The sequence below is a fragment of the Triticum aestivum genome, chromosome 4A (genome assembly GCF_018294505.1).
Source record: "Triticum aestivum cultivar Chinese Spring chromosome 4A, IWGSC CS RefSeq v2.1, whole genome shotgun sequence".
NCBI classification, from domain to species: domain Eukaryota; kingdom Viridiplantae; phylum Streptophyta; class Magnoliopsida; order Poales; family Poaceae; genus Triticum; species Triticum aestivum.
The window spans coordinates 668,060,718-668,075,369 of NC_057803.1; the positions used below are offsets into that span (position 1 = coordinate 668,060,718).

A 14,652-nucleotide genomic window follows, 5' to 3' on the forward strand; every position below is an offset into this window, starting at 1 on the left:
TCTCGGCAGGGCTTCGCCAAGCTCTACGAGAGGGAGAGGTGTTGCAGAGGGAGAGGGAGGCGCCAGGAGCATGGGTGCGCAGCCCTCCCTCCACCCCCTCTTTATATAGGGCCCCTATGGGGGGGCGCCGTCCCTAGGAGATCCAATCTCCAAGGGGGTGCGGCGGCCAAGGGGGTGGCTTGCCCCCCAAGCCAAGTGGAGGCGCCCCCACCCCTAGGGTTTCCAACCCTAGGCGCAGGGGGGCCCAAGGGGGGGCGCACCAGCCCACCAGGGGCTGGTTCCCTCCCCACTTCAGCCCATGGGGCCCTCCGGGATAGGTGGCCCCACCCGATGGACCCCCGGGACCCTTCCAGTGGTCCCGGTACAATACCGATGACCTCCGAAACTTTCCCGATGGCCGAAACTGAACTTCCTATATATAATTCTTCACCTCCGGACCATTCCATAAGTCCTCGTGACGTCCGGGATCTCATCCGGGACTCCAAACAACTTTCGGGTTACTACATACTAATATCTCTACAACCCTAGCGTCACCGAACCTTAAGTGTGTAGACCCTACGGGTTCGGGAGACACGCAGACATGACCGAGACGACTCTCCGGTCAATAACCAACAGCGGGATCTGGATACCCATGTTGGCTCCCACATGCTCCTCGATGATCTCATCGGATGAACCATGATGTCGAGGATTCAAGTAACCCCGTATACAATTCCCTTTGTCAATCGGTATGTTACTTGCCCGAGATTCGATCGTCGGTATCCCAATACCTCGTTCAATCTCATTACCGGAAAGTCACTTTACTCGTACCATAATGCATGATCCCGTGACCAAACACTTGGTCACTTTGAGCTCATTATGATGATGCATTACCGAGTGGGCCCAGAGATACCTCTCCGTCATACGGAGTGACAAATCCCAGTCTCGATCGTGTCAACCCAACAGACACTTTCGGGGATACCCGTAGTATACCTTTATAGTCACCCAGTTACATTGTGACGTTTGGTACACCCAAAGCACTCCTACGGTATCCGGGAGTTACACGATCTCATGGTCTAAGGAAAAGATACTTGACATTGGAAAAGCTCTAGCAAACGAACTACATGATCTTGTGCTATGCTTAGGATTGGGTCTTGTCCATCACATCATTCTCCTAATGATATGATCCCGTTATCAACGACATCCAATGTCCATAGTCAGGAAACCATGACTATCAGTTGATCAACGAGCTAGTCAACTAGAGGCTCACTAGGGACATGTTGTGGTCTATTTATTCACACATGTATTACGATTTCCGGATAACACAATTATAGCATGAATAATAGACAATTATCATGAACAAGGAAATATAATAATAATCATTTTATTATTGCCTCTAGGGCATATTTCCAACATTGATGCCTCAAACTTGGAGTAGAAACTCCATCTAGATGCATGCAAGGCATGAGGCTTTCTATGACTAATCTTTAATATTTCTCTTATGATGATGATCATATGTCTTGGATCTATATTTGTACCCTGGCATGTTATCTAACCCTTGTAGGTACTTGGATAAGCTCAAATCTATGAGATTGCAACTCACTCACATCTTGAGCATTCTCTACATCATCAAGTATCTACAATATGGTGGTAGAAGACAAGGAAGCATAAATCCTTTCAACATATCCTTTGACAATTTCTATATATCAAATCTCATTTGATATCAAATTACATGATTGTCATTTTGGATACACAAGTGCTCTTCCTTGCAAAATTAACCCATGTAGGTAGATGTACTCAAACTACAAGCGGTGCTCCCAACACTTAATGAACTACATCAACCTTGAGCATCCTACACAAGTTCAACTACATGATCAAGATCAACACCACCACCAAGGTATGTTATTCCATCTTAGAGAAGCTTTACCCCAAGTCATGGATCAAAGCAACTCAACAAGATGTGAATACATCTAAATGCTTGAACAACAAATGGCAACCCCATTTTGAGCTTAAACGATGAGTATGACCTATGATCAAGTGAATTCACTTGAATCCTAAGTCAATATACTCTAACATAGGTGACTTTGTCGCCGACCAATTCTAGATGAAGTTCTCTAGTGTTTCTTTGTGTTCTTGCATTTTGTCTCTTGCTTGTTCCGCTTTCAGAAGAAAAAAACTTCATCAAGATTGCATTTCCTTTTTCTGTTATTCTCTGCATTACCTGCATCTAATTCATTGCAAATCCTTTAGTTAATTCCTTCCAAATCTTTGTGAGATCTTATTTGCTCAGTGAGCTGAGATGACAAGATATTTCCTCTGTATTGAACTTCGCCTCACCGATTTCTGCCTATCGGCTAAACCGAAGTGCAATATAACACTATAGAGTGTTCATCGGCACAACCGACAAGGATGAACCCGGTCTGACCGATATGCATCATCTCTGACAGTGCCAACTCGGTGTCACTGATGAAAAAGAATCGGCGTTACCGATTTCACTACTGAGAAAACATTTTTCCATTGCAACTGCCATTTCTTTTCCAGCTCCACTCGATGATTCTTATCCTCTACTCGCATCTTAAACTGCATGCTGCTTTGTCATGTGACTCTAGGACCAAACATGTTTAACTCATTCTCCAGATGATCCCTTCTTGGAAATTGATTTCAAAGGGGGAGAGAGAGCACATCAAAGCTTATCACATAAGAGAGAAAGCATACTTTAAACTTCTCCAGATGCCTATTATCCATAAAGGAGAGAAGTCATATGTCTTTAAGAGGGGAAAGACATGTTAGTAGATGTTACTGTGCTCTGTCTTTGCTTTGATTTTCTCTTACCTCATCTTCTCTCATTATCCAATATCAGATTCAGGGGGAGAAAGAGTTCATATCTAAGGGAAGAATTTTTTTGGAATTCATTACATATCTTTAATCCTTGGGGACATGTCTATATCCAAATAGAGTACTAAAGTACTCACTAACTACATGTCATCCCAGTTTTGGTACTTTTGTGGTCTCCTGAACTTGCTTTGATTAGTAGGTGTTCTTGTGTTATCTAACCCTGTTTTCTCAAGTTCATCTTTTCCAAAGTCTGCACAAGACCACAAGGTAAGTATATGCATCACACTCATGTGCATGATGATCTCCTACTGATGTACATATTGTTTTCAAGAAGGACTCATGAACATGAAGGTACATCTTATGCATTTACTTCATTTGCTCTGATGCATATAGCGAAGATACATGTAGCTCCTTGCTTGGTCTGACATGCTTATGAATTCACATGCTTTCATAGTCTATCTTCACATGATTGCATACATGTAGGGGGAGCCAATGCATGTTACATGTCTTTCCAAAGCATTACTTGTTACTCTTCATATCTTTATCTAAAGCTTTGATGTATGTTGTCATCAATTGACAAAAAGGGAGACATTGAAAGCACAAGTGCTCCCTGGGTGATTTTGGTAATTAGTGTCAACATATCTCTTGTTGGAATAATGTTTTTATCTAGTGCATTTTCAGATGAGTTGAACATTGGAGTGGTAGGACAAGAGGATGTGGAACCCCTTCATAATGCTAAGGATAAAGATGGGCAAAAGCTCAAGACTCTTCATCTCGTTTTAGTGATCCAAGATCACATTGAGTCCATAGGAAAGCCAGTACTATTAAAAGGGGATGAGGTGTTGCTTAATGGTCTACTTGCTCAAAGTGCTTAGTGATATGCTCCAAAGACCTCAACCATTTTCTCAATTCCAAATATGTCCAAAACCTAAAATCAAACTTGGCCCCACCGATTTGATTCATTCGGCGCCACCAAGTTCATTGGCATAGCCACTGCCAGAAAACCCTAATCAGTTCGGTCTCACAGATAGGATCTCTGTCTCACCGAGATGGCCTTGCAAACTCTCTATTCTTGTTGCAATTATTTCGGTCTCACCGAGATGTGCAATCGGTCGCACTGACTTTTCCTGACCAACTCTCTGTTTGCTCATTGCTGAAATCGGTCTCACCGAGTTCATGCAATCGGTCACACCGAGATGAGGTTTTTCCTTAACCCTAGCCCATCGGTCCCACCGAGTTGACCTTGTCGGTCCCATCGAATGACCTAACGTTCACATTTTGAACTAGATCGGTACCATCATGTTTCTTTATTCGGTCTCACCGAGTTTTGTAAATTATGTGTAACGGTTAGATTTTGTGTGGAGGCTATATATACCCCTCCACCCCGTTCTGCATTTGAGGGAGAGCCATCCAAACGTGCCTACACTTCCACTACCTATTTTCTAAGAGAGAACCACCTACTAATGTGTTAATACCAAGACATTCCAATCCAACCACAAGAATCTTGATCTCTAGCCTTCCCCAAGTTGCTTTCCACTAAAATCATCTTTCCACCATATCCAAATCTGTGAGAGAGAGATGAGTGTTGGGGAGACTGTCCTTTGAAGCACAAGAGCAAGGAGTTCATCATCAACACACCATCTATTACCTTTTGGAGAGTGGTGTCTCCTACATTGTGTCACTCGGGAGCCTCCGTCAAGATTGTGGAGTTGAACCAAGGAGTTTGTAAGGGCAAGGAGATCGCCTATTTCGTGAAGATCTACCCAAGTGAGACAAGTCCTTCGTGGGCGATGGCCATGGTGGGATAGACAAGGTTGCTTATTCGTGGCCCCTTCGTGGGTGGAGCCCTCCGTGGACTCGCGCAACTGTTACCCTTCGTGGGTTGAATTCTCCACCAACGTGGATGTACGATAGCACCACCTATCGGAACCACATCAAAAATTTCTGTGTCTCCAATTGCGTTTGCACACTCCAATCCTATCCTTTTAATTTCTTTCAAATTGCATGCTTTACTTTCCGCTGCTCATATACTCTTGTCATGCTTGCTTGAAATGTATTGTGAATGCTTAAACTTGTGCTAAAACTCAACCTCAACTTGAAGAACTCAAAAACTTCCACTTTTGCTTGTTGAGTGTCTAATCACCTCCCCTCTAAACACCTCTTCTCGATCCTTTCACCAGCTGACGTCAGCGAGGCGGAGTTGTATTCTCCGGCGCCCCGTATGGCGTATCAGTCCGGGTGCCGCAACTGCATCGTTGTGAACGTCGGTGGCTTGTCTCGGACGGATCTGTCATTGATCTGACGTCAACCGACACCGTTCGGGTTCCAGGCTCTAACGAGGAAGAGTAAGGCATGGGAGACGGCGGCGCCTTGAGTCCTGTGAGCCGGCTCATGTCCCATGCCCTACCCTACCTTGGCGGCGACCGGACCAACACTCTAAGGAGCGCAGCCGGCTGTCGGACATGGCCAGGGCGGAGCCGGGCAAGCGGGGAGCGGAACCGGACGAGCTCCGCTTAGATTAGGTTTCATATTGCATGTAAGAATATGGATTTGATTTTTCTAATTTGAGGTAGCTGGATATGGAATGCGTTTTTTGAGAGGTGACCGGTCACTGTCCGCGGACGCGACCAGGCGAGTCCACGGGTGTTTGAGGGGTCGGATTTATCAACTCCGGCTGTAGATGCTCTTACAACTAAACTTTATTATATGAGTGGCCATAAGTGGTGGATAGATATGACATGGCAACAACATAGCGCCAGCAAATGGCTATATTATTAAGCATTTTTTTTCGAAAAGGAGGCTTACCCCCGGCCTCTGCATCTCTTGATGCACACAGACATTTATTAAAAAATTTGCCCGAAGGTTCCAACAAGAAGTCTCAAAAATAAACAGAGGTCTTAGTAACCAAAGAAATGCCACAAGCGGCCCAAAAAATAAAATCACAACCGGCGCCCAAAGACTAGGAGACTAAACGCCTATCCTATTAGTGGACCGCCATCCAAACCGGATGTAAGTATCCCGTGCAACCATCTCCCGTCGGCTGCACCCAATATCCATATGCTCCATGAGGTCCGCACGACTGAGTAATGACCACGTACGGATCCAAGTAGATGCTCTGAAGATGACCTGCAAAAAATTAGTGATGGTTTGTCTGTTAAAGGCAACATCATTGCGACAGGTCCACAAAGACCAAAGTAATGCACATGCTCCCACTCGGATATGCGCCGCAGACTTTGGCTCAACTCCAGCCAACCAGTTATCAAACAAGTGTGATATCGTGAGAGGTGGAGTTAAATTGAAGCTAACGTGAATAGTTCGCCAAAGTAGTTTAGCAAGCAGACAATTGATAAATAAATGCTCTATTGTTTCATCCTTATCACAAAGGCAACATCTTTTACTTCCTTCCCAGTTACGCTTAGCTAAATTATCTTTAGTGAGAATAACACCCTTATGCAGAAACCACATAAAAACTTTTATCTTCAAGGGCACCTTAACTTTCCAAATATGCACTGTCCGCGGGATAGTCCCAGTATTAATCAAGTCTGTGTACATGGATTTAACCGAGAAGACTCCTGACCTGGAAAGCTTCCATTGCAGAGTGTCTTGTACATCGGAAAGGTTAACCTCCATTAACCTACGTACAAGATGTAACCATCTATCCCAATGCTCACCAATAACAGATCGCCTAAATTGTATATTAAGAGGAACGGAGCCCAGCACTGTAGCAACGGAGACCTCTTTCCGTTGTGCTATGTTGTAAAGGGACGGATACTGCATGGCTAGTGGTGAGTCACCTAACCAAGTATCTTCCCAAAATCTAGTCTCACTTCCATTCCCGACAATAAACTTAGTCCTGCTGAAGAAGGCTACCTTTGTCTTCATAACCCCTTTCCAGAATGGTGAGTCAGACGGTTTGGCCGTAACCTGAGCTAGAGTTTTGGCATAGAGATATTTGTTACGCAGAAGCTGAGCCCAAACTCCATCAGTTTCTATCGATAAACGGTACAACCATTTGCTGAGTAAGCACCTATTTTTCACCTCCAAATTTTCAATTCCCAAGCCTCCCTGATCCTTAGGTCTGCAAATTACATCCCATTTTTCCAATCTATATTTATTTTTGTTCTCATCAATTTGCCAAAAGAATCTAGATCGATAAAAATCCAATCTTCTCCGTACCCCAACCGGGACTTCAAAGAAAGAGAGGAGGAACATGGGCATACTTGTGAGAACAGAATTAATAAGCACCAATCGTCCTCCATAAGACAGAAGTTTGCCCTTCCAGCAACTCAGTCTCTTTTCAAACCGATCCTCGATACATTTCGACTCTTTATTAGTGAGTTTGCGGTGATGAATCGGAATCCCTAAATACGTGAAGGGTAACGTGCCTAATTCACACCCGAACAACTGCTTGTAAGTTTCTTGTTCTTCTTTGGCGCGTCCAAAGCAAAACAACTCACTTTTATTAAAATTAATCTTCAACCCTGATAGCTGTTCAAAAAGGCAAAGCACAAACATCATATTTCTGGCCTTGACAAGGTCATGTTCCATGAAAATGATTGTATCATCGGCATATTGAAGAATGGACACCCCACCCTCAACCAGATGTGGGATAAAACCACCTACTTGGTCGTCCTGTTTTGCTCTATTAACAAGAACAGCCAACATATCAACAACCACATTAAAAAGGATTGGAGACATCGGATCTCCATGTCTCAATCCTTTTAGCGTCTGGAAGTACTGACCAATATCGTCATTTACTTTGATGCCAACACTGCCTCCTTGTACAAATGATTTGACCTGCTTCCTCCAAGCCTCATCGAATCCTTTCATACGTAAGGCCTGCTGTAAGAATGGCCATTTCACTTTATCGTATGCCTTTTCAAAATCCACTTTGAAGACCACCCCATCGAGTTTCTTTGAGTGAATTTCGTGCAAGGTCTCATGAAGAACGACCACCCCCTCAAGAATGTGTCGTCCTGGCATGAAGGCAGTCTGGGTTGGCTGTACCACAGAATGAGCAATCTGAGTCAAACGGTTTGTGCCAACCTTTGTGAAAATCTTGAAGCTCACATTGAGCAAACATATCGGTCTGAATTGCTCGATGCGAATCACTTCTGCCTTCTTCGGTAACAATGTGATAGTACCAAAGTTAAGCTTAAAAAGCTGAAGGTGGCCATTAAATAGATCCTGGAACATGGGCATCAAGTCGCCTTTAATAATACCCCAACATTTCTTATAAAACTCAGCTGGGAATCCATCCGGACCAGGTGCCTTGTTATTTTCCATTTGGGATATCGCATCAAACACCTCCTTCTCTGTAAAAGGTGCAGTGAGTACTTCGTTCTCTTCCTCCCTCAGCTGAGGAATGTCGTCTACCATGCCCTCATCGAGGGTGACATAGTTCTCAGCTGGGGTCGCAAAAAGATTTTTATAATAATTGGTAATATACAATTTTAGATTTTCAAGACCAACTATCATACCCTCATCTTGTTCAAGTTGAATGATTCTCTTTTTCCTATGTTTCCCATTGGCAATCATATGGAAAAATTGAGTATTGTTATCACCTTGAACAACCTGGCGCACTTTCGCCCTAAGTGCCCACTTCAATTCCTCTTCTCTAAGAAGCTTTGCCAGACTAACTTCAGCATCTCTTTTAGCCACTCGCTCATCCATCTCCAGCACAGTGCTCTCAGCTTTTATGTCAAGGTCATTGATAACCACTAACAATCGTTCTTTCTCTTTTCTATATGCACCACTATTGTTCCTAGCCCATCCTCGCAAGAATTGTCTAAGATGTCTAATCTTATACTGCCATCGATCAATAGGTGACTCGCCCCTGTGTTCCTTCACCCATTCCCTTGTGATTAACTCAAGGAAATCCTCTCTCTCGAACCACGCCATTTCAAAAGAGAAAAGATTCTTATTCCCATGGTGAGCCACCTCACCAGAGTCTACAAGAAGGGGTGTATGATCAGATATTCCCCTCCGTAACGCCTGCACCGTCACAAGAGGGAATTTTTGTTCCCACTCTATACTTGTGAGGACTCTATCAAGTTTTTCATAAATCGGATTTGGAAGAGTATTAGCCCAAGTAAATTGCCTCCCCGTGAGATCAATCTCTCGTAAGTCTAGGCTTTCAATGATTGCATTAAACATGAAAGACCATCGGCATCAAAATTGTCATTATTTTTCTCTTCTCGTCTTCTAATAATGTTAAAGTCTCCACCAACGAGAATAGGTAAACTATCATCCCCACAAATCCTAACTAAATCTGCGAGGAAGTCCGGTTTTAGCTCTGGCTGCGCCGCCCCATACACAGCTACTAAAGACCACCTGAACCCGTCAGCTTTCGACCGCACATGGAACTTAACTGCAAACTCACCCCAGAATACATCTAGTACCTCCAGGGACTCACAGTTGACACCGAGGAGTATCCCGCCAGATCTTCCCTGAGGTGGCAGACAATGCCAATCAAAGTCAAGACCACCTGAGATAGTTCCAAGAAATTGTGAAGTGAAATTATCCCTACCAGTCTCAAGTAACGCAATAACATCAAGTTTGTATTCCCGAGAAGCATCCGCCAAAAACCTACGCTTATCCAAGTCCCTAAGACCTCTGCTATTCCAAAAAATGCCTCACATGAATCGTCATGGAATTTCTTCTTAAACTTAAGCCTAGCACTTCCACGCACCGCAGAAAGGCCATATACCTTTTTTTCCGTTTACGCTTTGGTGCCTGAGGGAGGATCATACAGTCCGCAAGACTAGTATCCTCACCGAGATCTATAGGTGAAGATAGAGTGGCCGCATGCCCCTCCTCTTCCAATGTTTCCTCATGCAGAAGGTTCGCAGGAACCAGGTCCTCGCATAAACCCTCCAACTCACACATACCCAACTCATTAATCTCTCTTTCTTGCATTGGTTTTACAGCCGCTAAATTTTTAAGCATATCCATTGCTCTATCTGTCTCTAAATCAAGAAGTTCATTGATAGAAGTAACTATTTCACGATTGTTATTACCTAACGAAATACCCAGATTATCCGCCTTATGCATAATATCATTTTCAGAAAAGTGTAAAACTGAATAACTGGTATTTAAAGATAAACCTGTAGAAGACTCCGTGTCGCGGATCTTGGCCAACCGCATGGCACGTCTGAGCTGAAACTCATCTGCATCTGGTTGCCCCTGAATACGCCGGCTGGACCGCCTCCCATCCGACGCCGGATCAGGGATACCCCCAAAGGCCACCACCTCTGGGATAGGAATGTCCATCCCCTGACCGGAACGTGCCACTGGATCAGCCACCTCCGGTCTCGGTTCCTGAGCCGCTTGTACAGAAAGTGCCTCCACAGTCGTCACCTCCTGCGACAACTGTGGATAAGCCTCAAGTTGGTCTTTAAGACTTAGCAGGGCCCTACACACAGTACACCTCACCTTAGTAGAAGGTAGATTTCTCTCACCCTATGTGCAATCAAGCTCAGAGACTTGAGCCGTAGAATTCCTTGCCCACTGACTGAAGAAGCTCCCTACAGTGTCCAAATCGAGGGATCAATCCAACAATCTTCTCCTTTACTCAAAGGAAGAAGGCCCAAACCCCGCCACCACAACATGTGCCTCCTGCTGTCGTTGCGGTGAAGGAGTATCCCACCGATGCAAGACGTCTGCGAACTCCACCGACAAGGGAGGGACTGAGGCCGCCTGCCTGGAGTCACTCCCCCTATGTGACCTCAGCGCCGCCAAATCGTCACCACCCTCAGATAAAGAGCACCGGACCGGAGATAGCGGGGGTAATTCCTGCTCAACAGGGTCATCTCTGTCCACCCGATCCCCCCACAGGCACCCAGGTGCCGAGACCGCATCAAAGGACCTGAACCAAAGTCCTGTCGTATGCACCAACATGGGTGCGTGAGTCGTGCTCATCGGAGTCGTAGGGGTAAGGTACTCATCCTCTAGATCAACTCTGAGAATCCCAGATGGTGTCACAATCGTATCAAGCGCGTCACGGCAAAGCCCCGCCATGGGCGCCGCGGAGGAGGTCTTGCCCACTGGTGCCTCAGACACCTGACCCTGCCCTCCGGAAGCCGCAGACTGGTTAACATGCTGATCATGGTCCATGAGATCATCTATCCTGCCTTCCCCGCCATCAGTCCCACCATCAGTACCCATGGCATTGTCAGCATCCTGTACCATCGGAACCCCCTCAATCTCAATTCTCAAATCATAGCTCATACCCTCATAAACCCAAACTAAGAAGCACGGAACCGCGTCCACATCCAAAACTCCCACTCGCATACGTGCAATGCCATGCATGCGCGTGAAAGGCGTGTCGACCTCCAAAGTCTTTCCAATAAGAGATCCCAGGCTCCAAGTCTCCAAGCAATCATTCAGCGGTTCCGGAGGAAGCCCATAGAATCTGACCCAAATCTGAGCAAGCGGCACTCCCACCGGCTCATTGCGCTTCCACTCATCAAACTCAAGAATACAAGCACTTCCAGGAACCTTACACATGCCAAACTCATTAATCTTGTCTAGATCGAACTTTGTAGGATAATCAACCTTAAACGTAGTCTCATCAATCCGAATAAGCGCCCACTGAAACGTACTAGAAACCAATCTCTTTAGTTGCAAAATCACTTGGTCCTCGGAAAGATTGCCCATAGTCACTCTAATGATTCCAGTTCTAGCATTCTCAAGCCGTGGTCTACAGGATCTCATCGTAGGTGTGTCAAAGAACATTAGTTTTTCATCACACACCCCATAAAAATTCACCACCGGCTTAGGAGCTGACAAAAGTGGGCAACCTGCCTCATGTTTCGGTCTCAAGCAGATATCACAGAGCTCGGTCGTACAGCCTGCCGCATAGTGCCCTGGTTCACCACAACGGAAACAATACGTTTTCTCCCTCTTGCGCTGACCTTTGCTCATCTTATCATTATCACCTTTGTCAGAAGCATCCTCCACCGTCGTCGGCACGGCCGGAACAACCACGTTCGCTAGATCCCGAACCACCGCAATAGCCTCCGCAGTAAGCGGCTTCGCTACCGGTGCTATAGCCATCGACGTCGTGGCAGCCGCAGTGTCCTCCACCGACTTAGTACACTCAGTAAGCTGCGACGTGTCACGGCGAGGTTCTGGGTCTCGACGCGGAGCACGGGGTCCATTCTGGCCAAATCTACCCGTACCATCACGCCCGCCTCTGAAGAAACCTCCACGGCGAGGAACATATTGTTGAGTACCCGCCGGCCCTTGGACGAAACCTCCAGTTGGGGCGTGGAAGGCACGTCCGCCGGCGTCGCCACGCCCGGCGTCGGCCGATGCTCCTCGACCCTCCCCATCGAACTGGCGCACCGGCGCCCTAAAGCCACCTCTGCCCGCCACTCCACGACCATCGCCGGTCCCGGAGTTGCCGTAGCCGCCGCAACCAAAGTGTGTTCCACCGCCACCTCCGGTGGCCCGACCGTAACCAGCCACGCCATCTCTCGCCGCAAAACCTCCACGAGCGGTAGCTCCGCCGCGGTCGCTGCTGCTGTTCGACCCAAGAGCCCCGCCGCGCCCTCCATTGACACCTGAAGCAGACCGGCCCAGTCCCGATCCCGAAGAACCAGCAGCCGCAGCCTGATCCGATCCCCTCCCCGCCATGAGCACTGCGGCAAAGGAGGTTCTGTCGATGGGTGGCGCGTCCGCTCGCACCCTCAATGCCCGTCTGATCCCGTAGGAACGAAAGCCAGGCTTTGCCCTCGTCGGCCGAACCCTAAACTTGCCCATGCTAGGTTGGGTCTCGCTCAGCAACTCGCATGGCCCATCCACCACCACCTGAGCCGCATGCTCAGAAGAAAAAGGCTGGGCCGCATGCCCTGAGCCCACCTGTATCTCCCCCGAAATCGGCCCACTACAGCCCAGGAGCAAATTCAAACGTTCCTGCCTCGCCTCCCGAATCGAGATCTGGCTCGCCTCCGTCACCGGTGCCACCGCCGGCCGCCGCCCCTTCTTCCGCCACCGATGAACCTGCAGCCAAGCCCCTGGGGTTAGAAAATCACCAAACGTCAACTCTGGCAATCTTACCTTGGGCATCGGACCCTTCCACGGCCGTGACGAAAGCCGGCGAAGCACTATCCGCCGGATCACCTCCTTGTGATCAGCTGCTGCCAGGCCATCCCTCGCCGGATCGGAAGCCGGCACCAAGGACTCAACCACCTGTTGCAAATCATCTTCGTCGTATCCCTGATTCAACAGATCGCAAATCAACGACGAAGGCGTTCCATCCAACTCCAGTGAACTCGGCGGAACCGCCGCGGACGGCGTCGACGGCGAAGCATCCTCCTCCTCACTGCCTTCCCCCTCGTCTCCCTCGTCAGCCAATGCCCAGAACCGGCCTCCCACCCGCCGATCAAGGGGCCGGCAGGCCGCCGGCGGCATCCCAGGGATCGCCAAGGGAGTCGCCTCCGCCCCTATAATACTTTATTTATTACGAAAAATAATCCACTTCCTACCCAGGGATCGCCAAGGGAGTCGCCGGCCTATTATTAAGCATGCTCTTATTCTTAAGTTAGAGAGCCAGGAGGAGCTGACGGGGGGCTGGGGGGAGGGGTTGCGAGGTGCTTTTTTGAGCCCTTCAGTAAAATAAAAATCCACCCCTTAAAAAAGAGTAAAATAAAAATCCATAAAATAGCTTAGTTTCTGTGTTACCGTCCGTATTTCCAATAGCGAATGACAGGGGCTACAGGAATAATGCTAGCGCTCATCTGTCCAACACAGAGGACCACCAAGGACCTGAAGGAAACGATTACCGCGATCTGTCTCTGTCTCCCGTCACTTAAGCCCTTCTCGATTTCTCCGCACCTCACAGGTCGTTTTCTTTTTTTCTTACGAGAAAACTTTCAATTTGTTCATCTTCAATCATGTTAGTATAATGAACACCAGAGATAATAAAAATTATATCTAGATTCATAGACCACCTAGCGATGACTATAAGCACTGAAACGACTCAAAGGCACGTCACCGTCATCGCCCCTCGCTCACTGGATCCTGACAAAACTTATTGTAGTAGACAGTCAGAAAGTCGTCGTGCTAAGACCCCATAGGAGCAGTATCAAAACAGCAACCGCCACCGATGTGGAGATGCATAGATCGGAAGGATCAAATCTAAGACACACGAACATCGACGAACGAAGACCGGATCCGAGTAGATCCACCAAAGACAACAACCGACCGAATCCTGCGAGATCCGGCAGAGACACACCCCGACATCTTCTCCCCTCCGAAGTCCTCCTGCCCGAAACACTTCCACGGATCTCACGGGATTTATTTTGTGTTTGATCTTTGGAGAATCTGCTTGGATTCAGTCTACATGTGTCTGCATGTTATGATCCCGCCGTCAACTTTGCTCTAAGCTTCTGTTTGGTTGCTACCCGGGCCCAGATTACCTAGCCGGAGCCATTGCCCTGTAGCCTGCATCGGTCATTTCCTCTTGCGAAGCTGCCTGACACAAGCGTATGAAATTAGACGCCCGAGCTTCCCTTTGTCTCCTGTCATTGATGCGTGAGTGTGATAATCGTACGCTGGTGATAATACGGCTTTAAATGCACCCCAGGCAAAATTATGAGCCAAACACTGTCTGTGGGGACTTTTTCACTATTCTGACCCTTTCAACGAACTTTGTCACAAAATAAACTCGACGTAAAAGTATTTCACGATCTGACCCTTTTAACAACGCCACAGCCCGCGGCGTTTCTGCCCAATATAAAAACGCCAAGGTAGCTAGCGTTTCTGATCAAAGAAGAAACGCCGTGGTAGCTAGCGTTGCGGACCAGGTAAGAAACGCCAAAGGCGCTGGCGTTGCTG

General features: G+C 47.3%; 1 protein-coding gene across 1 annotated transcript; it reads right to left on the bottom strand.

Annotated features, from left to right (window-relative positions):
* Nucleotides 1–5,644: 5,644 nt before the first annotated feature.
* On the bottom strand, nt 5,645–13,333 carry LOC123082996 (uncharacterized). The gene is made up of 2 exons (XM_044505164.1): nt 12,874–13,333; nt 5,645–5,937 (listed from the first exon to the last, which is right to left on the bottom strand). Exons 1-2 carry the CDS (start codon nt 13,225–13,227, stop codon nt 5,779–5,781), a joined length of 513 nt encoding a protein of 170 aa, XP_044361099.1. The 5' UTR covers nt 13,228–13,333; the 3' UTR covers nt 5,645–5,778.
* Between the last annotated feature and the right edge of the window lie 1,319 nt (nt 13,334–14,652).

What these genes read in the sequence shown, in the direction of transcription:
- LOC123082996 (XM_044505164.1), bottom strand. Translation starts at nt 13,227, where the DNA reads ATGCCGCCGGCGGCCTGCCGGCCCCTTGATCGGCGGGTGGGAGGCCGG. An exon ending in GGAAGGGTCCGATGCCCAAG is followed by an intron (nt 5,938 to 12,873) that starts GTAAGATTGCCA and finishes AATTTTTTGCAG; the next exon opens with GTCATCTTCAGAGCATCTAC.